This window comes from Ipomoea nil, unplaced genomic scaffold (genome assembly GCF_001879475.1).
Source record: "Ipomoea nil cultivar Tokyo-kokei standard unplaced genomic scaffold, Asagao_1.1 scaffold1576, whole genome shotgun sequence".
NCBI classification, from domain to species: domain Eukaryota; kingdom Viridiplantae; phylum Streptophyta; class Magnoliopsida; order Solanales; family Convolvulaceae; genus Ipomoea; species Ipomoea nil.
Window position 1 is genome coordinate 3,527,244 of NW_017618004.1, and position 25,004 is coordinate 3,552,247.

Here is a 25,004-nt window from a genome sequence, read left to right on the forward strand (position 1 = left end):
CTAGTCGGTGATTTGGGATGAAAAGAAACGAAATCAAGTAGGGGGGACCGCCCATGAAAAGGCCATTGATGAGTGTCACGCATTATTTGACAGTAATATCTAAGCAAAATAATATGTGTGTACTTTCATAAGATACAAATCTCATTATTATATGTTCAAGTTTTGTTGAAAGGGAAAAATATAAAAATTATAATTCATCTCCTTTTGAATATTAATTAGAGCATATTACTGTTAATATAAATTTTAAAAAATAAAATAAAAAGTGATTATATAATATTAGAAATTGTTTTTCCTACAAAAATATAATATTATAAATTAAATTGGTCAAACCGTACGGCGGCTATTAACTGGTGGAAGCACAGAGCAGATAACACACGTGGAGGATGGTAGGGGTCCTTACCAGATTTTCTTATCATCACACATGTCTAATCTATGTGTCCTTATCCCATTTAAATCACTACAAACTAATTAATGCACTATTATTTTTTGAGTATTTGAAAATATTCATTGAATAAAATAGTTTGTACTACGTAAGTTACATAAATTAAAAAAGGTAAATTGTACATAAAATTTAGTATTATTACCAATCAAATTTGTGACTTATGTTAATGAATAAATTGTGTACTTATGTAATAATCTACAAATCATACCAGAGAAATAAACGGTACTAAGAATGAGATAGCAAGGAAAAAGTGGAAAGAAATGAGGAGAAGGGGATCCTAATATATGATGAGAGAGATTCATGGTATATAATATGTGAGGTCTATTCATTATTGTCTTTTTGAAAATTGCAGGAGTGGTTAATTATTGTTGTCGTAACGGACGTTAATTCAATTTATATGGGGACTAAAAGATAAAAGGCATTAACCCTAGAACAGCCAAACCATCCAGTTTCATCACATGCGAAGAGTTACCTTCAACTTGTTGCCGCCCTTCTTTAAATTAAACTTCCAATGGGCAAGGACTAAGGAGCTTTCCTAATGTCGGCAGACACGACAGTAACGCTTCAGTTGCATACATCCTACGTTACTACTTTTACACAAACCTTAGCAAGCCCCGTGTGTGTGTATGCATATGAATTATAGTTAATGTGAAAATAACTTTCCCTAACAATTGTGGGTAAATTTGGGTTATTCATATATGTTCTGTTTGATAAATGGCGGTTAGCTGCTAGCTGTTAGCTAATTGAATTAATTAGAGGGTATAACTAATTGATAACATTAGCTGATTGTAGAAAGGTATTTGGTAAATTAGCTGTTAGCCGATAGTTGTTTGGTATAAATTCTTTTCTAAAAAAATTAATTGAAAAAAATTGTTTTAAGTAGCTTTTTGAATTTTAACATTTTGAAATACAAAAAGCTAATTAACCAAACACTTATGTTGATTTTTTAACAAAGTCAAACAAATAACAGTAGTCAAATAATTCAAAATTGACGCATAGGCTAACTATTTTACCAAACAGGATTATAGTAAATTTAAATGTATTATTTGGGTTTCTCCATAGTTTCTAACCCAAAACATGGTTCTCATGGAGGCCAAACCTTATATATATATATATATATATATATATATATATATATATATATATATATATATAATGATCAATTTCGACATTTGTTGGTGTTATTGAACACTTACAATGGAGTGGTAAAAAATAGCAACTTTCATATTCCAAAATGGTCAAAATAATCATTTTGGTTCAAAATATTATAGCATCTTTAGTTCACAAAATAGACTGGAATTGTATATTTAATGATTTAGTCAAACGTACCCAAGACTGACAGTGGTTCGATAAGGTACAAGCGCGTATGATCAAAAGTTTTTAAAAGATCACTTTACACATCTGTCAATTATAGACGTGTAAAGTTGTCATTTTTTGCATATGCATCATATACTTTTTTGAAGTACGGTCAATATAAAAAATTGAAATAAATTAAAAAAAAAAACAAAATTTATAATATTTTTGAACTAATTCTAATTAAGGGACAAATAAAATGAAACATATGAAATTTAATAGAAGTTAATTAGGACCATAAAAGATAGCTTACTTGATTATTGCTTTAATTCCAATTTTTCTTAATGGTTCCTTGCAAACCAAGTCATGGACCTACTCTCTAAGTAAATAAAAGACATTAAATTAATTCGAGTGAGAACACAATCATAGAGCCGTGGAAAGGCATGGGAATTAAGGAGAAATGGAAAATGTAACATAATAATTTTGTTACACTTAACGTGATTAAGTTTAATTACTCAGGTTCATAACTTGTTAAAGTTTATTTTATTTTTACTCATTCAATTATAATTGCAGTAGTATGTTTATTTATGATCATAGACTTTAATACTAGAATCAAAAGTGAATGGTATGATAAATAAGGACTGTCATCTATAAATTTATGACAAAAAATAGAATTAACTCCATAATATAATGTTTAAAGTAGTTTTTAAAATAGAATATAATGGTAAGATCCTCCCAATCAAATCAGATCTATCTTTTTTTTTTCTGGATTTGTATTCTTTCATATAATTAGGTGTTACAGTAATTATTATCGATGAACAAAAAGGCTAATAATCATGGTTGGAGAAGTTGCCGTGAGAAAAGGTGTGATTATAGTATGTAATATTTGTGTATAATATTAACTATTCCATTACCCAAAATATATGTTGCTACCCACTGCTAGATATAAGATTTGAATCCTATCAAGAATAAAAAAGAAATATAAATTTGATCCTATTTTAAGTTTTAGTCATTTAGTGTACAAATATTTCGAGGTCATAGATATAAACAATAAGTGAGTCTTACATTTGAAATTCATAATGATTAGTATTTGACTATTTGTTTATGATCATAGTTAATGGATTGCAATATTTTTTCCAGATATTATTTAATTTTCATTTTCCCTCTTGGGACTTTGGTTGGGAAACAAGAGAAAATAAAAGTTAAGAAAAAAAAAAAGAAAAAGATGAACATAATTAATTAGCATGATTTGATGTTGAAAACATGGTTTGGTAGTATAAATGAAGCTTTGACTTTTGAACGCGACCGTTAGCTGAGGATCGGAAGAGTAGACGTAGGAAATGTTAGTTTTGAAGTCAGGTAAAAAGTTACTATCATGTAATAATAATGCCTTTAATTTGCCACCCAGACCCAGTTCATCTAACATTTCCTATTTTTAGGTTTATTTATGAACATCTTTATTAGACTTGAGGACAAATTAAAGTAGTTTGCACTAATTAATCAGCGCGTTAATCCGATACCGTCCATCCTCAACTTTTGATGGATATGATGCATGATATATATAGAATCATAATCAGGTGATAATTAACATTAACCTGCGAATTTGTAAATTCGATTTCCAAACATGTTTGGAGGATCTTGCATGTGGTGTAATTGTATCAGGGTATACTGTAATTATATAGTAAATGCGGTGTAATATTTCAGAAGTTCGTAGATTAAGATCACTTCGCACCTGATTATGAATTATGTTGGAGATTTAGGGCGGGCAGCTGGGCGGTTAAAAGTCGAGGGACAGAAAAGGGCGATGGCGATGACCGGTTGAAGGTCAGGGGGTCGGATCCGAGAGAGATATAATAATAATAATAATAATAATAATAATAATAATAATAATAATAATAATATATGGGGCAAAGCAGTAAAAAGAAGGTAGAAATGAAGAAAATGATGATAGTGTTAAGACGACAATAAAGAATGGAGGGGTCATGAATGAATGATATTATCTCGTCTGTTGTTTCTGGGCAGGCCAAAAAGAGACTGATGAGTGTCCGGACACTTTTCTTTAATGTTGTTTGTTCGTAGTTGATGATGATGATGATGATCAATGATCCATATATATCTTTGCCCACTGTCTTTTCAAAAAAAAAAAAATAATTTAAAAAAAAATGAATCTGCCCACCCCTCCCATGCAATGACAAAATTAAAGAGGAAACAGATTCTCCCACCTCTCTTTGTCTCTTCTAACTTATTGAAAGCTCCCCTTTAACCATACACTTTACATTTCACTACCTCTGATCTTTTACACCTTAATTAGCTATACTATACTAATTCACTTGGGTAGTTCGCATAGATTATGAAGGTAAAATAGTAAGTCGAATAATTATAGTAATATTCTTTTAGATAATATATTACAAGATTAGTAATAGAATTGAACATGATTTGTAATGATAAAGCAATGATAATTTATACAAAAAAAGATGTCCAACAAACTTCTAAAAACAGAGTGGGTCGTGAAACTAAGTCAAGGTCGGCGTCCACCATTACAGGCTCCGGGGCAGGTACGACTAGCGGCCTGATACCAACTCCGAAGACCGGCCCCGGGTACCTTCGCCCTTTGCCCAGAATAGCCCAACCTTTCTCTTAGCCCCCGAGTCACTGGCTCTTCTTGGGCCGTGTGTCATGGCTCTCCTAAGGCCATGGCTTTTATTGGGTCCCAGGTCATGCGCTCTCGAACCTCATGTCTATATTCTTGGGTCATTTTTAGTACCTCCATCACTACTTAATATTTTGCAGTTACAATAAATTTACAGGGAGTTTGGTTACATTGGAGGGATTACAATTTCATTCCCACATAATTCTGAAGGCAAGTAAATTACTTCGTTTGGTTGGAGGTGGAATTGAAATTCCCTCATTTTCATTGAATTAGAATCATATGCTCCCCTTACGGGGCGTTTGGTTGAAGGGAGAGAATTACGTGGGAAAGGAATTGTAATTTCATGGAAGAGGAATTACTGGAATAAAGTGAGAATTTAAATTCCAGTGTTTGGTTTACATGAATAAAATTACTGAAAATTTCAATTCCAAAATTTGTTATACATGGGAATTGAAAGGGAATAAGTAGTATAAAGTCCAAAATGTCCATTGTTGTTGTTAGACATCAATTTTAGGTTACAAAATGGGAGAGTAATTTTGTCTCATCATTATCCTTTTTTTTTTTTCTTCTTAAAATCCATGGAATTAAAATCCCAAGTGGGGGGAGGGGGAGGGGAGCATGAGATTTAAATTCCATGAAAATGAGGGAATTGCAATTACGTGTAATTGCAATTCCTTCCAACCAAATTAATGAATTTAGTGGCCTTTAGAATTATGTGGGAATTAAGTGGAAATGGAATTTAAATTCTCTCCAACCAAACGCCATGTTAATATTTTAATTCCATGGATTTTAGAAAGTAAAAAAGAACATTAAGACAAAATTACCCCTTTCGTTTATTTAACCAAAAATTGATGTTTGACATCTCCCTTTCTATCATAGCATGTCGTCTTTCTACTCTCAACACGGAATGTAAATCAATCAGTAGGGCAACCTCAATCAAGTATGTTTTTCTCAAAACTCTCTTATCTATTTTTTAGCTTTCGTTATGCAATTCTAGATGTTTATTTACAGTGTGTTACATAAATTTTCAAAATTAAAATTTGAATTTGGTCATTTAAGATTTTTAATAATAATGATAATAATAACAACAACAACAACAAATAATAATAATAATAATAATAATAATAATAATAATAATAATAATAAGTACTAGCATATTGATATTTATGCTACTTATTTCCTTTCAATTCCCATGTATACTAAATGTTGGAATTGAAAATCCCAGTAATTTTATTTCTACAAATCAAATACTGGAATTTAAATTTTCACTTTATTCCCACATTATTTCTCTCACATAGAATTGTACTTCTCTTCCCACCTAATTTCCTCCCCTCCAACCAAATAGAATGTTATATGTTATTATTGTTGATAACAAATAATGTTTATAACTTTATATTCATTAATAATTTATTAAATTTTTAATTTTGATAGAATGTATTCTTTCGGACAAAAGAATGGGTTTAAGCCCATGTAAAAACTGATGTCATAGTTTTTAGTTAAACTACAAGATGTCAGCAGATCTTAACTATTGGAGACACTTTTAAATCTTGATGTCATAGTTAACACATGAAGATTTATTGAGAATAAATAATATAAAATAATAAATTTGTATATTAAGTGACGGTTTGAATTTTTAGTTTAGAACAAAAACTTTTTTTTATTATTCGATCAGAACTACTTGATTTCTTCCATCGTTGTCATAAATTTTATTTTACATTATTGTTATTGATCGAATTAGTCCCCGTTCGTTGCTAAATTGGTCCCTCCACTCACAGACACGAAACCCTAGCCAACAATGAGGTAATAAGCAAATTATTGTGTATTCTATAGTTCACACAATGCTACGTAGATCATAACAAAAAATATATTTTAAATATACCAAAAGTATATTATTTGAATACTGAATGTATATACATAATCTAAAATAATGTATTTTAATACTTAAATAATGTATTTTTTCTGAATACAGTTACATTGTTAATATATTAACAATACATAATTTATGTATTAAATGAACATTATTTGATAGTATGATCAAAACATTGGATCTTGGTATACGCAATAATGATGGGAAATAATACGAAAGGAACTAATTTCATAATAATATAAATGTGCAAGAACAAAGGATAGTATCCACTTCCATGTGGTGGTGATGAGTGATGGACCAATTCAATTAATTGCTAATAAATGCATGGGGGATCAGATCAGAAATACTTTTCACCTTTGTAGTTTAGATAGAAAACATTCATTTTTTTTTTAATTTTTAAATTGTTTTAAATTATTTTATATTCAGTCTAATTAAATATTTACAATATCCTCATATGTTTAGGCTATGTTTGGCAAACTTAGCTGAAAATTGAAAAGTTATAAGTTAGGAGCTGAAAACTGAAGAGATGTTATGCTTGAAAGTGTTTGGTAAAATTAGCTTTTTGATAAGCCACAAAAAAGGATATCTTCATAAAATTCAAATTAATTTGTTTACATATTAAATTTTAACATTTTGTCTTTAAAAAATTAACATTTTGAAATAAAATTATTAGCATAATCATGATCTAGCATCACATAATGAAGTAGCAATATTGTTGCAAATCTCTTTCATATAATAATAATAATAATAATAATAATAATAATAATAATAATAATAATAATTGCGGTGAAAGTTGCGGATAAAGGAGAACATAAAAGGATTTTACTTGGGAAGGGAAAAGGATGTCATTTCTTTAAAATAATAAGGTCAAAGATGAAAAAAAAAGTTAGGACGCTACTAGCTTATTTTGAAACGCTACCTACGGTGGTGTTCCAAAATAAGCTTTTATTTTAAACTACGAACTTATTTGAGAACATTACCAAACAGAGCTTATAACTTATTAGTAGTTTAAAATAAGATATAAGCTCCTAAATAAGCTTTGCCAAACAGAGCCTAAATGATAGGGTTTGATGAAATGTTCATAAAATATTATTGAAGAATTTTAGAACATGAGACCCTGGTACGGTGTTTCATTCTTTGATTTGTATTTTCTACAATATGTTTTAAATTTTCATTTTTTAATGGATAATAAAAAAACTTGCTCAATAGTATTGTTTTTATTAAGTGTACTTTCCAATTAAAAAGAGAGTAACGATATCTATCCATCCAAATCCATTCCAATTTTTAATTTATATAACATTTTCTAGTCTATGTGGTTCATACAGTTGAATTACCGTGATTTACATCCTCCCAAATACTCTATCGAATCGGAGTGTGGGAGGCCTTAGAGTTGAGGTTCAACCTTTTAGAAGAATTTATATAACATTTTCTAATTATACAACTAACTTTTTTAATTAATGCTGTAATCACCTAATTTATGATACCAACAATTATACCCGCATGAGCAGCTCAACTGGTCATAGAGATGAAATTTTGGAAGAATAATCAGGGATCGAGTCTCACGAGCAACAGTGTGAGAGCTACCTCTCAAATTGAGGGGGGTTCCTTGTGTGCAGTGAGCAAAGGTTTAACCTAGCCTCATGTTCAGTTGATTGGGTTCCTTGTGCGCAGTGAGCAAAGGTTTAACCTAGCCTCATGTTCAGTTGATTTATATCCTCTCAAAAAACGATTATAAGTCACATCATGCATGACCTCATGGGAAAAAATGTTAGGGACAAAAATAACATTTTCCTTTAAAAAGAAAGAGTGAAAAACACATTTATTAACCCCTTTTTTCAAAATGAACAAAAATTATAATAAAACAAAATTATTTATATTTAGTGTACTTGTGTGCCCATATTCAAAAAAACAAAAACAAAAAACAAAAAAAAAAAAAACAAAAACAAAAACAAAAAAAAAAACCGAAAAAAAAAAAAAAAACAAAACAAAAGAACCGAAAAAAAAAAGACAAAAACATGTAACAAAGAATTGCATGAAATATTTTCAATATAATGAAATTATTTATTTATTTATTTATTTTAATGAGGGAAATCATAAATCATTATCGAACGGTATGCATGTAAATTTATTATTGTGTAATAACTTATAATTACAGAGATAAATCATATTAAAAAGATCATTTTAAAATAAATTTAATCAAAAGAAGATTGTCAATTTAACTCGTGACCAAAGTTAATTTTCACGTATGATACACTAAATAGACGTTACGAAATATGCAACGTAATACATTAAAGAAAGTTAATTATTAAAACAGTACAAAGCTAAAAGAGCACACTAAAATAAACTGTTTTCCAGAGCCGTAGGTCAGTAATTAACTCCAAAAGCGGATTTTACCATCTTTATGTTGTGCATCCGTATGCACCATGCACCATGCATGGTGTATACGGATGCAAAAACGACGTCATTTTGATTAAAAATATGCGTTCTACTAAAAAAAAAATCAGTTTCAATTCTCCTCAACAGCATTATGTTGTTCATTCATTCTGGATTTTTAATTCATAAATTCTGGATTTTTAGTTCATAGATTATGAATTTTTAGTTCATTGATTCTGAATTTTTAGTTCATTGATTCTGATATTTAGACGGAAATCGAAACTGATTTTTTTTTTCATTCATGCTGAATATTTAGATCATTCATTATGTATATTTACTTCATTCATTATGGATTTTTAGTTCATTCATTCTGTATTTTTAATTCATTCATTCTGGATTTTTAGTTCATTGATTCTGAATTTTTAGTTCATTAATTCTGGATATATAGTTCAAATTATGCACAACATAATGTTGTAGCCGGGAATCGAAATTGATTTTTTTTTAAGCGGGACACGTGTTTTATTCAAAACAACGTCGTTTTTACATTCGTGTGCACCATGCATGATGCACAGCATAATTTGCCCGGATTTTAGGCAATAGTATTTATTTTGTTAATGAATTTATTATTGGACCACATTAGATTTAAATAAAGCAAGAAGGCAGCAGAAGATATTTTCAATCGTTATGCCATGGAACCGTGTTCACCATCCATGGTGAACACGGTCTCAACGGTGTTAGTGCACCGTTATCTTTTTTTTTTTTTTTAAATTAATCGCGTGACTTTTCTTCTTCATTTTCACATTTCGCGGTTTCACTTTAATTTGAGGTGAGCAATGATTTCGGACATTCATAAATTATGAATCCATGCCTGCACATTCACTTTGGACCCGTGCCTACACATTCCCGTCCGAAACCATGACTGTTCCTCTGTAGCGCAAGCTTCTTCAACATTCATAAATTATGAATTTTCTGTTATGAAATTATGAATTTTCTATTATGAGATTATGAATTTTCTGTTATGAGATTATGAATTTACAGTAAATTCATAATCTCATAACAGAAAATTCATAATTTAATAAATGTTTTTCTTTTATGCGATTATGAATTTTCTGTTATGAGATTATGAATTTACAGTACATTCATAATCTCATAACAGAAAATTCATAATCTGACCAAACGCGCGCCGTTAACACCACATCCATGATTTTTTTATTTTTTATTTTACGTAAAAACAACGCCGTTTGGATCCGTGTTCACCATTCATGGTGAACACGTTTCCGGGGCATAATTTGTCAGATATTTTTCATCAACAATATGGGACTATATGCTGCCAACGGGGTTACTGTTGCACCATCCGTGTTGATTTTCATCATAAAAAGTAAAATAAATATGTTTAGAGTTTTTTTTTTTTTTTTTTTTTTTTTTTTTTTTTTTAATCTATGGGTGGCCATTCATTTGTAATCTTTTTTAGTTTAAGTATTTTTGTGGTATGGTCATTTTTTGTCATCCATCAACAAAATAGTTTAAATTCTCTAAAATATAAGGACATTTAGGTCTTTAATTATGAATATTTTGAAAAAAGTAAGAATAAAAATATAACGGTTTAACCGATTTTATACAAAAAAAAAATAAAATTAAATATTCTTGTATTTAACGATATTTCAACGATTTTGTTGGTAGATGACAAAATGGCCATGTCACAATAATACTATGACCAAAGTGAGATGTTTTAAAAAAAATGACCAAAAGTGAACTGTTACCTATAAATATAACACCAAAAATGAAATTAACTCATATGTTTAGTATAAAGTCAAATTTTGGGGGGAAAAATATGTTTTTTAACTTTTATTTCTCGTTTGTTTATTTTATATTTTTTAAGAGGAACATATTAGATATCAATCATTACTGTTGATTATTATTATTATTATTATTTTTTTGGTAGAGACTATTGACTATAATTCACTTTATAAAGGTTAATTTAACTAATAAATAATAAACATGATAGATAAAATGAGATATATGGAATATTATTATATATAAGTTGATGATGCGAGAGAAATATATATATATATATATATATATATATATATATATATATATATATAGTTATAAACTCATTCTCTACCAAAAAAAAGTTATAAATTCATACATTTTTAACATTTATCGAATCTCAATTAAGGTAATGTTGACTCTTTGTGCTTTAACAGATTAAAAAAAATAAATGAACAGATACTACAATGTAATAAAATCAGTAATTTTCAAAAAAAAAAAAAAAAAAGTACTGAGGCAACTATGCTCATAGAATACCACCATAATTATTGTATATAATTTTAGGTGAACACCCCTAAAATAATACCAGTACTTCACTAGTAGTATATAAAAAGAAAAACTAAAGCCATGATCCACGTAGGTGCGGATTATGCCAAAGGGCCTACTTATCAACAACACGTAAAAGAGTAGCAATCAAATACCTACCATTTTAACCGACGGTCCACCGCCAACGCCTCCAACCCAAATCCTTTTAGGTATCATCAAATACTTTTTTTTTTTTTTTTTTTTTTTTTTGAAAACTTCAAATACTTAAATAACTCATCCAACCAGTAGTAATAGTGTAATTACATTTACATTCTAAACAAAATAAATAAATTTTTAAAGAAAACTTTAATTAGACATTTAAATTCGTAAAAGAAAAAAAAAAAAAAAAAAAACTAAGAGTGTGTTTAATTTGGTCCATGAATTTACACCTTAGGAATGAGAATCAAAGTCATAGTTAATATTTGGTTGATAACTTTTTAAAACATAACTATGGTTTTTTCTTCTTTTTTTTTTTTTTTTGAATGGCACAACTATGGGTTTTAATTATTCCTTCAATTAAAAATTCCATTCCCTAATTAAAAATTAGTATCATTCCATCTTATTGGTAATCTAATTTTTAAATTTGGATGAGTACTTCTAGATTTTTGTTTTGATTTTTTTTGTTCATATCGATGCTTTGGATGTCATTATATTAGGATTAATTACATTCATTTTTTTATTTTTGTATTTTTAAAACATTTATCCCCATTATAGGGTCATACACAACCAAACATGTATCAATATTGGTAATCAATTCAATTCCATCATACTACCAAACATGCAAAATACTTTCACCAAAACATATTACCATTACCAAGTATTTGATTCCTATTCCGTTCCGATTCCGATTCCCATGTGCGAACCAAACACACACTAAGGGTGTGTTTGGTTCGCACATAGGAATCGGAATCGGAATGGGTATCAAATACTTGGTAACGATAATGGGTTTTGGTGAAAATATTTAACATGTTTGGTAGTAGGGTGAAATGGGAATGGTTACTAATACTAGTGCTTGAGAATGAATAAGGGAATGAAACCCTTATTGTATTTAGGTATGAGTTTTTCAATTGATGGGGTATTCGAAACCCATAGTAGTGTTCTAAAAATCTATCAACCAAACAACAACAATCACTTTCATACTCATTCCTATGGGCAAAACCCACCAACCAAACACACCCTAAGTAATAATTTAAGCAGGTAACTTATTAATTGGACAATATATTATTATGTGATTTTTTTTAGGTGATAATAATAATAATAATAATAATAATAATAATAATAATAATAATAATAATAATAATAATAATAATAATAATAATAATAATAATAATAATAATAATAATAATAATATCTGAATTTTGAAATTAAAAGATTAAAACAAAATTAAAAACTATTTTAAATCCTCCGGGCACAACTACTTACCGTCGGCATACGCCTTCCGCCTAAACTTGTCTTATTCCGATGATAATAACTTCGCCTTTGTCCTTGATTGGGACAAAGATGAAAAGCCTCGTATTTTTTTCCTAGTAGGGACAAAGACGAAAGCTTTGTTGCTACTTGCTAGCCAAGTTTTTTTTTTTTTTTTTTTTTTTTTTAATATAACAATCAAACATTATTATTATTATTATTATTATTATTATTATTATTATTATTATTATTATTACATTGTCACATAATTCTAAAATATATACAACTCAATACTAGATCAGATAAAAAAAATTACATGTCATGTTTTCAACATATTACATAATAATGACCTAGTAAAAATACTAGTTTCTTTTACAAGTTTAATGATTTAATTGATTTTTTTTTTTTTAGTTCAACAGCTTTATTACACTATTGCTGCTAGTTTAAGTGTGTATTTGACACTTCTCCAATAGTTTTCAAATTAGTTATTTATTTAAGTACAAGTTTCATCACAATTCGAATTTAATTTTTACTTACAAAAAAAATAATGTTATTTGGACCAATATTTAGCAAATAATATGATGCGAGATAATTGGATATTAGTAAATTGTTCCACCACACTATTACTTAATTAGTAAAATGATTTTGATTGATATCACATTATGACAAAAAATAAAAATTGAATTGTAAATCAGGACAATGACCCACCACCCACCTGTAGCTCTGTGTATGATAGTAGTACAATTTTTTTTTTTCATTCATTATAATTAAAACGTGGGAATAATATATATTTTTAAGAGTAGACTTAATATTTTTTTCATACGTAATTATGTGATCAGCCACATTAGAACTATTAATTTAAAGAATCCTGAGTAATTTTTGACAACTTATACTATGAATCATTATAAATATTCATTTTTAGTATACTGAAAGTCTATTTTTAATGTACTACATGTTCATTTTTAAAAATAATATGTTAAAAATTAATTTATAATATATTAAAAATAAACTTATAATACATTAAAAATAAACTTTTAGTATACTAAAAATGAATATATATATTAGTGGCCATATTGCAGACTGAACCATGCAATACTTATATCATGGATCCGGGTCTAAAATACACAATTTACATATTAAATGTTCATAATTTACGTATACAATTTACATACTTAATGTTCACAATTTACCTTTTACAAAATTGTAAATATTCAGTATATAAATTGTGTATTTTGAATCAGAATCCACCTTGCAATATGGATCCGGATCGACGGAATAATTTGCCAGAACCATGATTTTGGGCAAATTATGCCCTGGAAACGTGTTCACCATGAATGGTGAACACGGGTCCAAACGACGCTGTTTTTACGTAAAAAATAAAAAATAAAAATAAATTCGCGGATGTGGTGTTAACGGCGCTCGTTTGGTCAGATTATGAATTTTCTGTTATGAGATTATGAATGCACTGTAAATTCATAATCTCATAACAGAAAATTCATAATCGCATAAAAGAAAAACATTTACTCCGTATTAAATTATGAATTTTCTGTTATGAGTGAATTTACTGTAAATTCATAATCTCATAACAGAAAATTCATAATCTCAAAACAGAAAATTCATAATCTCAAAACAGAAAATTCATAATCTCATAACAGAAAATTCATAATTTCATAACAGGAAATTCAAAATTTATGAATGTTGAAGAAGCTTGCGTTACAGAGGAGCAGTCATGGTTTCGGACGGGAATGTGTAGGCACGGGTCCAAAGTGAATGTGCAAGCATGGATTCATAATTTATGAATGTCCGAAATCATTGCTCACCTCAAATTAAAGTGAAACCGCGAATTGTGAAAATGAAGAAGAAAAGTCACGCGATTAAAAAAAAAAGAAAAAAGAAAAAAGAAAAAAGATAACGGTGCACTAACACCGTTGGGACCGTGTTCACCATGGATGGTGAACACGGTTTCATGGCATAACGATCGATGATTTTGAGTATAATATATAATTTTTTATGTGATTGAATGTGGCCCAAAGACAGGAATTCAAACCTACTCGATGAGGCTTCCAGAAACATTGTTTGGACTTGGGCCTAAGAGGTCGGACAAAAGGTCCAAGAAGCTAACCCATTAAAGAAGGATCTTTGTATGATTTTGCTTAATTTCGATGCAACATAGAATATTTCGATTTTTCTCTGGAAGTATGATTCTTGTTATTTATCATATCATATGAAAATATTATAAGCATTCAAATTTAGGTCACTCACACAGCAATTCGAAGTTCTAATCTCTACAATCAATGTGAAAACTGTAATCAATGGACCAAGATTATAGTTAATTCATGCACACGTTTTAAAGAATTAGAGTTTTCTTTTCAAATTTTTGTGCATTTTACAACTACAACAGAAAGATAATATGCAACAGACTTGACTAAAAATCATATTTTACTTATTTGACTATCTCTTTCAAGCATTCTAAGACTACTTTTATGACTATAAAAGTTGGAATTCAATCAAAATTTGATAACATCTCACACATCAACATAGCATTAATCTGATCAATTTTACATACTAATTTTGAAGAGTTTCAAGTTTGGAATTGTGTGTAATTATTTCCCTTTTTTCCGTTTATGTTTATCATACAATCTAGTCTGTGTGCATTCGTGTAGTAACTTATATGCATTTAAAAATCGTGTCACGGGAAAAGATGGTATCATTTGATTATATATATTGGTACATCAACGATCCCAAAGGTCAAGCTACTTAGTCCTCCATGTTGTGTACTAGCTAGGGTTGTCGATAGCATTGGCCATAAGGAGATCCTTTACGGGGAGTTTGGTTGGGATTTGAGAATAGAGAATTAGGGTGAAAATTTTATAATTTGGCGTGAAAAGAATAAGATAAAAATAAAGTAGGAATTCGAATTAAATTCTTTGGTAGGGAGGAATTGAATTATTAGAAATGTGAAGAAAATAAGTAATATTTTTTTAATTGACACTTTATTATATCATTTACTTTTCCTAAATACGCATTCTATCAAAATAAGGAATTCAAGGTTGAGTATGAAAGATTACAAATAAAGAATCTTGAAAGTTGTTTTCTTGTATTTTTTTGAAAAATCAAATCTTGGTAAAGTTTTTTTTTTTTTTTAAATTAATATTCTTGTTATTATTTAGAACAATACTAAATATTTTAACAATGCTTTTGTATTATTGGGAATAATTTAGGTTATTATGGTATTACTATTCTTTGTTTGTATTTTTATATTAGTGCAATTGTACATTACTTTATAAATATTGTACTATTATTTTTTATCAAGCAAAATACACTTTTCATTTGATGATGTAGTCTTTGATAATAAATTAGTGGGGCTCCAATTCATGACATCCAATTGTTATACGCCATGTTAGGATGGATTTCAAGTTTGGGGGGTGGGGGTGGGGGGAGGGAGGGAGGGAGAGTAATCTAGACTATTAAAAAAATATTAGATGAATACGCATGATTTGTATTCACGTTCTCACCTAAACAAGTGTTCTCATTGGAACCCTACTATATATATATATATATATATATATATATATATATATATATATATATATATATATATATATATATATATATATATATATATATATATATATATATATATAGAGGCGGGTTCAGGTGCGGCAGTGTCTTACGGTGCGGTTATTTCTTACGGTGCGGCAACACCAATAGTTCACCAAATATGCACCATGAACGTTAGGAAATACACCACACAAAACAGAGTAAACAGAGTCCTGCATCACCAAACACACACCATTAGGTGTGAGTAAAAACACCATACACTGTTCGAAAATACACCATTGGGGGTGTTGAGTTATATGGTGTGTTTTTTTTGAGTCTGTAGTGTATTTTGTGATGTTTTATTACATTTCATTGGGGTGTGTTTTTATTACACTGTTGGTGTATTCTGGAATTTGACCGCACCGCCGCACCGTAAGACCCCGCCGCATATGAGCGCTCTTTTATTTATATATATATATTGATACTGCTAATTATACGTAAGCAATATGAAATAAGCCGAGACCGAATAAAGCAAGTAAATGTCTTTATTGATCACGGTAAAGGCCCTAAGTACAATCTACTTGGTTGCTCTGAGTACCGACTGACTGCGGTCGGGATTCTCTAACAACAACCTATCGATCGTCCAAAAGTCCCCCACACTGTAGCTACTGTGGGTATTTATAGCCGCTATGCCGGGGACAGGATTCCAGCCGTTCGGCATGTCCTCCACGTAGCCACCACGTGTCGTCCTCCCGGGTGCCCTGTCTGTCGTCGTAGAGAATCGCCACGTGTCTTTCGTCAGCTCTCTCGCCAAAGGGCTACCGCTTGGTGGTCAACACCGTCGCTCGGGCAACTCCCGGTTGGCCCCCGACCGGGTTCTTCTCAAGGAGCCCGACCTGTTACCTGCAAAGACAAAGAGAAAAAGACAAAGGCCTCTCGGTCGTGGTGAAGCTATGTCGGTCGGGATATTCCCTACCAAGAGCTCCCCAGCCCGGGCCTTTTTGATCGTCCGGGAAAAAATGGGCCGGGATGAAGAAGCCCAACCGCCGGTCGCTAAACCGACCGGCCAGCTGTCATTCCCTTCTCCGCCACGTGTCGGCCACTGCCGGCCTCTGCGACTGCAACCGTCGCCTCGGAATCAGCGCTGGTCGTGTCACGCAAGTGGACGACTTTCCCGCCTAAATGCTCTTCTATAAATAGGCCCTTGAGGCCCTCATTTGAACTTTCCTCACTCTTTTGCTTCAATCGGTACCCTCAGAGAGCCCCGAGCAGAGCACCTTAGCGAGGCAGTCGAGCTAAAAGACTTCAAGCTTTCATTCGCAAAGTTCTTCCATTTGGTAAGTTCTCAACCCTTCTTTTACTTTACGCTTTCATTTATAAGTAGAATCGTTAGGTCAACTAACTGTCCCGGACGTCTCAAGTCCTTTACTAACCCCGACCGACCTTTAGGTAGATCGAAATGACGGACTCTGACAGCCAAAACGCCTCAATTGCGGACTACGACGAGGAGGTCGAGTACCTCAGCGATGAGGAAGTGGACATCATGTCCTACTCTCCCGAGGCCATTCACCGACCGGCGCCAGCCCCCGAGCGGGCTTCCGAACAAAATGACGCGTCAAGCTCCTCCGAGTCATCGAGTTCCAGCTCAAGCGGATCGGGGAGCTCCGGAGAAGAGGAAGAAGGACCCTCGTCAGGCAGACGGGGTTCACCGGTCGAAGGTGCTAAGGAAACGCCGACCCGGGTGGTTGGGGACCACCCGGAAGCCGTTGCTCGAGGAAGCGACCGGGAAAACACCCCCGAGCAAGCCGAGGAAGACACGACCGGGCCGGCCGCACCAGCCGCCACAGAGTTCGAATTCTTGAACAGCGAGAATGTCGAACAACAAATGAGCCGATTGACCACAGGCGAGGCGGCTAAGATTGCTGAAAGGCTCGTAGGTCGGGTGGAATTCGATACGAGCCGGAAGTTAGGGAATGTCATCGATCGGCATCGGGGCAAATGGATCGGGATGCATTACGACTCCCTGATGGCTCCGATCGCCATTCCCTTCACCCCCCTCCTGAACGCCTTCTTGGCCTACTACCGGGTCGTCCCGGCCCAGATTTGCCCCAATGCGCACCGGATCATCGCCTGCTTTCCGCAGATATGCGCTCGGCATGAAGCCGCCTGCACGATGGAGCTGTTCAACTTCATCTACCAAGTCAAAGTTCTCCCGGGTAGCTACGGGGGCGGGTTCTTGATGCTACAGTCCCGAGCCGACATGTGCGCAATCAGAGGCCTGCCCGGGAACAACAAGGGGTGGAAGAATAGGATTTTCTCCCTCAAATACGACTCCTGGATTCTCCCGGTTGACCGCGCTTGGAGCACCCACTTTCGGAAACAAGTGGTGCCGGACGAGACGCAAGCGCTCAGGGAGACGGTCAGTCGGATCTCGAGCGAGCTGCACGAGTATACAATCTTCCGAACGGCCGAGAGCCTCGAGGCGGCTAAACTCCCGCCCCCTACATACGAGCTACAGGAGAAATATCTGCCCGTGCCGACGGGCGTGACGGTCGCCAAACCGTCGAGGTGAACGAAGAAAGGTTTTAACTCGAGCTAACCCTCCCGACTTAACTTTATGCCTCGATCACACTAACTTGATTTCTTTGTTTGCAGCTATGGCAGAGTTCGGTGATGAAGATGCCCCCCTTCCCCCGCCCGCCAAGATCTCCCTTGGCGGCAAGAAGAAAACGAAGGCGAAGCCAGCGGGGGAAAAGGAGATCCCCTTGGCCCGACCGCTAAGCGCCTCGACCGTGACGACGGCCGAGGGCTTCGTCGTGGAACCATCTGACGTCCTAGTCACCCGGGTGGAAGTCGCCCGGGAAAAAGAGAAGGTGCCCGAGCAGGGCGTGAGGGAGGTGGGCGGCATGAAACGCCGCCGCGAGCAACGCAGCCCGAGCCCTTCGGTCGGGCGAGAAAGGGACGCTTCGTCCATATTGGCCCGGATTGGCAATGCGGGGCGAGCCAAAGAAGATCTGGGGAAGATGACCCCCACACAGGTAGCCGAGAGGATCGGCTATGATCTGGCCGAGGTAAGCCTTCTTTAGCTATTCATCTTTTTTGTGTCTTCGACCGGGCTAACCCCGACTGTCTTTGTCTTTGCAGATCTCCCGAGCGGCCCAATTATTACAGGGTCGGGCCATGCTGGCTGAGGAAGCCGACCACCATAGGAAGACGGCCGCCCGTCGCCTTCTGGAGGTTAAAGAGCTCCAAGCTGAGCTCGAGAAGGCTCAAAAGGCCTTAAAAAAGAGCGACGAGGACCGGGCCCTGGCGGAGAAGGTTGCCCATCGGGCAATCGAGGAGGCCAAACAGCTGAAGGCTCAGCTCGGTAACCCGAGCGAGTTGGCGCAAGCGGTCTTCAAAGACAGCGACTCGGGCTCAGCCTTCCTCACAGCAGCCCGGGGGACAAAGATCGGGGAGGATCTGATCCTCTCGTTCGGGCGGTGGGCCTTCAAGGCCGGGCAACGGAAGATGCTCGAGCGGGCTCGTACTCGGATGGAGCAAGCTCTCGAGGGGGAGGACCTTCAGCTGGTTCTCTCGACGCTGCCCCCGGACTTGGCTGATCCCGGTCCTTCTCCCTTCAGCCCCAAAGAGAAGACAACTGAGCAAGGCGGGTCTTCTGCGGCCGCCGCGAGCGAGAAGGAAGCTGCCGGTGCTCGGGAAGCTGCTGGAACTCGGGAAGCGAAGAAGTAGGGATAAGCTTCTGTCTGTTTTTTTTGTAAAGGGACACTGATCGGGAGCCCGGTCCCGAATTTTGTACCGGGCGCTTTTGCTGATTAATAAAATTAATTAACTTTTTTTCCAACTTATCCCTTTCATCTTCGAGCACCCACTGATCTCCATCGCTTGACCGCCCGGCCTTCAGGCCCGGTCTTGCAATACTCGACCCTGCTAACGCCCGACCTTAAGGCCTATGGCTTGGTCGCACATCTGATGTTTCGTCGTAACATTGGCCAATCTGACCGAGTTTACCCGATCTTCCGGCCTTGACGATTTTTTGAAAGTAGATTCGTCATAATATTGACCTACCCGACCAAGTTTACCCGGTCTCCAGGTCTTGACGAATTTTCCGAGCGATATGGGCCTATCACCACTTCATTTATCCCAGCCCCCACACTATTGTGCCCTCGAGGCACGAGTGGGTGCGATAGTGGACAGAAGTTGGACGGATCGGGGAATTATGCTGAGGGCTCCTGGCTTCCCCGATCAATGGCGTGACTCGAATGTCCGCCGATGTGGAGCGCATCTGACCGGTCGATAGATTCGCCCGGTCGGTGTAGCTTGAAGATAAATTGATCTGCATGCACTGAATGTATAGAAAATAACCGATCAGGCCGCCGTATGCAAACGGTCGAGCAATCACCGATCGTATATACATTAATCCTTCCCGCTCGCAGGCGGTTAAGTAAATATTTACAAACATAGGAATTTAATTACAAACGACGACCGGGCCCTACACGCAGGTCAAGCCCCCTCTTCGTCCAAAGATTACAAAAAAAAGAGGCTTAATGCCTAAACATAACGAGGTGCTCGGAATTCCAAGTCCCCTCGATTACCCGACCAGTTGTCGTCTCCAGTCGGTATGTACCCGGCCGTATGATCGCACTGATGATGTACGGCCCTTCCCAATTTTGAGCCAATTTTCCGCCCTCCAAAGGCTGACTGGCCTCCCTTCGTCGCAGAACATAGTCTCCAACCTGAAAATAACGAGGGTTGACCCGAACATCTTTAGAACTCTTAACTCGCTTCTGATACTCGGCCATACGTCGAGCGGCTAGCTCTCTTTTTTCTTCGACCCCATCGAGATCCACCGCCATAGCATGTTCATTTTCCTCGGCATTGTAGGTTCTCTCTCGATCGGTCGGGATCCAAGCCTCGATCGGGAGTCGGGCTTCAGCCCCATAAACCAGGGCGAAAGGGGTCTCCAAAGTAGCTTCCCTCGGGGTCGTCCGATAAGTCCATAAGACATATGGCAACTCATCGGCCCAAAATCGTCCGGTTCGCGTTCTCCACTTGACCGTTTCCCTGAGGGTAAGCCACCGACGACCGGACGTGAGTCGTCCCGATCGTGGCCAAGAAGTTCTGGAAATATTGGCTTACGAATTGGCGGCCATTGTCGCTGATGAGGTGTACGGGCACGCCAAAGCGGGAAACCACATTGCGCCAAAGAAAACGAGCACATTGCTGAGAGGTGATTGTAGCTAAGGGCTCGGCTTCTATCCACTTGGAGAAGTAATCAATGGCGACGATCACGAACTTTCTCCGACCAGAGAGCTGAGGGAAAGGGCCCAAGATGTCTACCCCCCACCTCGCGAAAGGAATTGCGGTCGTGACCGGCTGATAAAAGGTTGCCGGTCGTCCAGGCATCCGGGCGTACAGTTGGCACGTCTCACATACCCGAGCTAACTTTTCACAGTCTAGCTGGAGGGACGGCCAATAGTACCCGATCAGCATGATACGACGGGCCAGGGATCGGCCTCCTTGATGTGAAGAGCAAATTCCCGAGTGCAGTTCCTTCATAACTATATCGGCCTCAAAGGCGGTCAAGCAACGCATGAGGGGGCCTCCATACGATCGTCGATATAGGCGACCGTCCAAGACTTGGAACCTTGGGGCTCTAAGCTTGGCCTTCCGAGCACGCTGTGGGTCGTCTGGGAGGCGACCGTGCTCGAGGTATTCCTTCAGATCGGTGATCCAATTGTCATATACCGGTTGGATGGGATTGACCGGTAGCCGGTGAATACTGTGCCTCGGGATCACCAAGATCCGAGCTATCTTCGACATGTGTTCCGGGGCGTCTTGAGCTAATTTGGATAAGATATCTGCATCGACGTTATCCAATCGGGGTATGTGCCGGACGGTATATCCCCGGAATTGAGCGAGCTTCTCCATGGCAAGGTCTCGGTATAACTGCAAACGCTCACCGTTGACTTCATAATCTCCGAGAACTTGGCCAACCACGAGGGCGGAATCGGTTTGAGCCCGGATGTATTCAGCCCCCAAGTCCCGAGCGCACTGTAAGCCGTTAATGAACGCTTCGTACTCGGCTTCGTTGTTGGTCGGGTGGAACTGGTACATGAGAGCAAAATAGACCTTGAATCCTTCCGGGCTCGTGACCACCACTCCTCCTCCTGCCCCTTTCCTGCTACTTGACCCATCTGTAGCCAGCGACCACCACTCAGCCTCGGGATCCGCAACCTCAGGAGGCCGGGTATCCCGGGCGGTGCACTCAACCAAGAAGTCCGCAAGAGCTTGACCTTTAATAGCCGGTCTCGGTCGGTATTCGATCGCGTACTGGGTCAACATTAACGCCCATTTGACTAGGCGACCTGATGATGAAGCGGTTCGGAGGACTGGCCCGATCGGCTGATCGGTCAACACGCGAATTGCTCGACCTTGGAAGTAGGGAGCCAACTTCTTCGCGGCAATGTATAAGGCGTAGACGACCTTCTCTAGCCGGGAGTACCGGAGCTCGGGACCATGTAGCGCGTGGCTTACATAGTACACCGGTCGCTGGACCCCTTCCGGATCGGTTCGGCACAACACTGCGCTTACTGCACGATCGGACACGGCGAGGTACACGTCTAGCTCTTCTCCGAGCTCAGGCTTTGAGAGCACGATCGGTGACATGAGATATTCCTTCAACTCATCAAAAGCCGCTCGGCATTCTTCGTTCCAGACGAAACCATTAACCTTCCGCAATACCTTGAAGAAAGGTAAAGCGCGCTCGGCTAGCTTGGAGAGGAACCGGCTGAGGGCTGCCAACCGACCGGTCAATTGCTGGACTTCCCGAACGGTGGAAGGTGGCTGCATGTCCAGGATCGCTTTTACTTTGGCCGGGTTAGGCTCGATTCCTCTCTTGGTCATCATATAGCCGAGGAACTTGCCGGTCTGAACCGCGAATGTGCACTTGGTCGGGTTCAGCCGCAACTGGTACTTCCTCATGATCTGGAAGCACTCCCGGAGGTCCCGAGTGTGGTCGGACCGGTCCCAACTCTTGACCAGCATATCGTCGATGTAAGCTTCCATCGTCCGGCCCAGTAGGTCGGCAAAGAGCATGTTGACCATCCTCTGGTAGGTCGCTCCTGCGTTCCGGAGGCCGAACGGCATTACTCGGTAACAATACAGCCCATCCGGGGTCACGAAGGCTGTCTTGCTCTCGTCTTCATGGTGCATCATGATCTGATGGTACCCCTTGAAGGCATCCATGAAGCTCATTAACTCGGCCTCGGCCGTCTCGTCGACCATCTGGTGAATGCTCGGTAGAGGATACGGGTCGAGCGGACAGGCTTTGTTGAGGTCCGTGAAATCGATGCACATCCTCCATGCTGGGGGCTTAGGAACAAGAACGATATTTGCCACCCACTCGGGATAAACCACCGGACGGATGTGCTCGATCGCCGCCATCTTTTTGACTTCTTCTCTGACAAACTCGCGGCGATCGGAGGAAAGGTGTCGTGTTTTCTGCACGACCGGCTTGGCTGCGGGATCGACGGCTAACTTGTGACAGATGACCGACCGATCGATTCCGGGCATGTCTTCGGGCCCCCACGCAAAGATATCAGCATACTCCCGGAGTATGGCCAAAACTTCCGCTCGAAGCTCGGGGGTGAGGGCTCGGCCAATCTTGACCCTCCTATCCGGGCGATCCTCAGATAGGGGAACTTCTTCTATTTCCTCGGAAGGCTCGGGCTGCTCCTTCCGTTCCTTAGCCTCCTCTTTGGCTATGGTGTTCACCCGGGAAGATGGACCAGAGTCACGTCTATTGACCGCTCGGGTGTAACATTTCCGGGCGGATTGGACATCACCACGGACCACGCCGACCCCATTGGGGGTGGGGAATTTCATGCACAGGTGGGGCATAGAAATTATCCCACCGATCTTCATAATGGCGGGTCGGCCCAAGATAATGTTGTGGACGCAATGGAGGTTGACCACAACAAATTCCAGCTCCGTCTTGATCGACTTTGGAGGCGCGCCGATCTCGACCGGGAGCGTTATCTTTCCCTCGGGGTAAATGAGAGCCCCGGTAAATCCTGACAGTGGTACACCGACCGGAGTCAGCTCCTTCCTGTCGAGGCCAAGCTTCTCAAACACGTCCAAGTATAGGACGTTCACACTGCTACCCGTGTCCACCATAACCCTTTGGACGTCCGTCCCCTTAACGTCAATCGTGACCACGAGCGCCTCCATGCCGTGGTCGCTGCTGGTAGGTTGGTCCTCGAGGGTGAAGGTTATGGGCTCCATCTTCTGCCTCTTCCCGGTCTCCCGGGAATCCACTATTGCGACCGGGCAATTAGTCCGCGGTCGGGAAGCATCTTCCAGCCCACCAAAAATGACGTGGATGGTAGGCTTTCCGGACGGGCGGCTACCGGACGGAGGGTCAGGGTCCCGTCGGTCATCATGACGATCGTCCCTTCGGTCGTCTCTTCGGTCCTGACCTGACCGATCGGAGCGGTGATGAGAACGCCTATGATCTCTCCGATCGGCATTCTTCCTGTTGTCCTCTCTCTTCCCCACACACTTGTCCAATTTTCCCAGGTTGAGCAGATCTTCCAACAATTGGCGCAAGTGGGTACACTCCTCGGTATCATGCTCGGCGCATCGATGGTAAGCACAGTGCTTACTCTTGTCAGGGCCGTCTCGATCGGGATGGGGGAGTTTGATGAGATTGCAGGACTGGGCGTATTGCATGGCCTCCGCTGCGGATCGGTTCAAGGCCGTAAACTCGCCAGGCCTGGTGCGGGATCGGGGATTGTCATCTCCCGACCGATGCTCCGCCCGCCCGGCCGGCTTACGGGACGAAGAGCCGACCTCCTGCAAGCGCTTTACGGCGTTCGCCTCGCCGGCGTTGGCGTAATCTGTGACCCTCCGAAGGGCCTCCTCATAACTGGTCGGGGGGTGTAGGATGAAGTCCTGATACAAATGCCCCGCCCGGAGAGATATGTGGAGCATGTGGGTGGCGGTCGCATCGTCCATAGGCTCGACCTCCCCAACCGCTGCTTTCCATTTGATGAGGAAATCGGTCAAGCTTTCCC

The 25,004-nt window shown here is 38.2% G+C and overlaps 1 protein-coding gene across 1 annotated transcript; it reads left to right on the forward strand.

Annotated features, from left to right (window-relative positions):
• Positions 1-17,386: 17,386 nt before the first annotated feature.
• LOC109190336 (P17/29C-like protein DDB_G0287399) lies at positions 17,387-18,601 on the forward strand. Its single transcript, XM_019340803.1, has 2 exons — positions 17,387-17,892; positions 18,583-18,601. Exons 1-2 carry the CDS (start codon positions 17,387-17,389, stop codon positions 18,599-18,601), a joined length of 525 nt encoding a protein of 174 aa, XP_019196348.1.
• Positions 18,602-25,004: the final 6,403 nt, after the last annotated feature.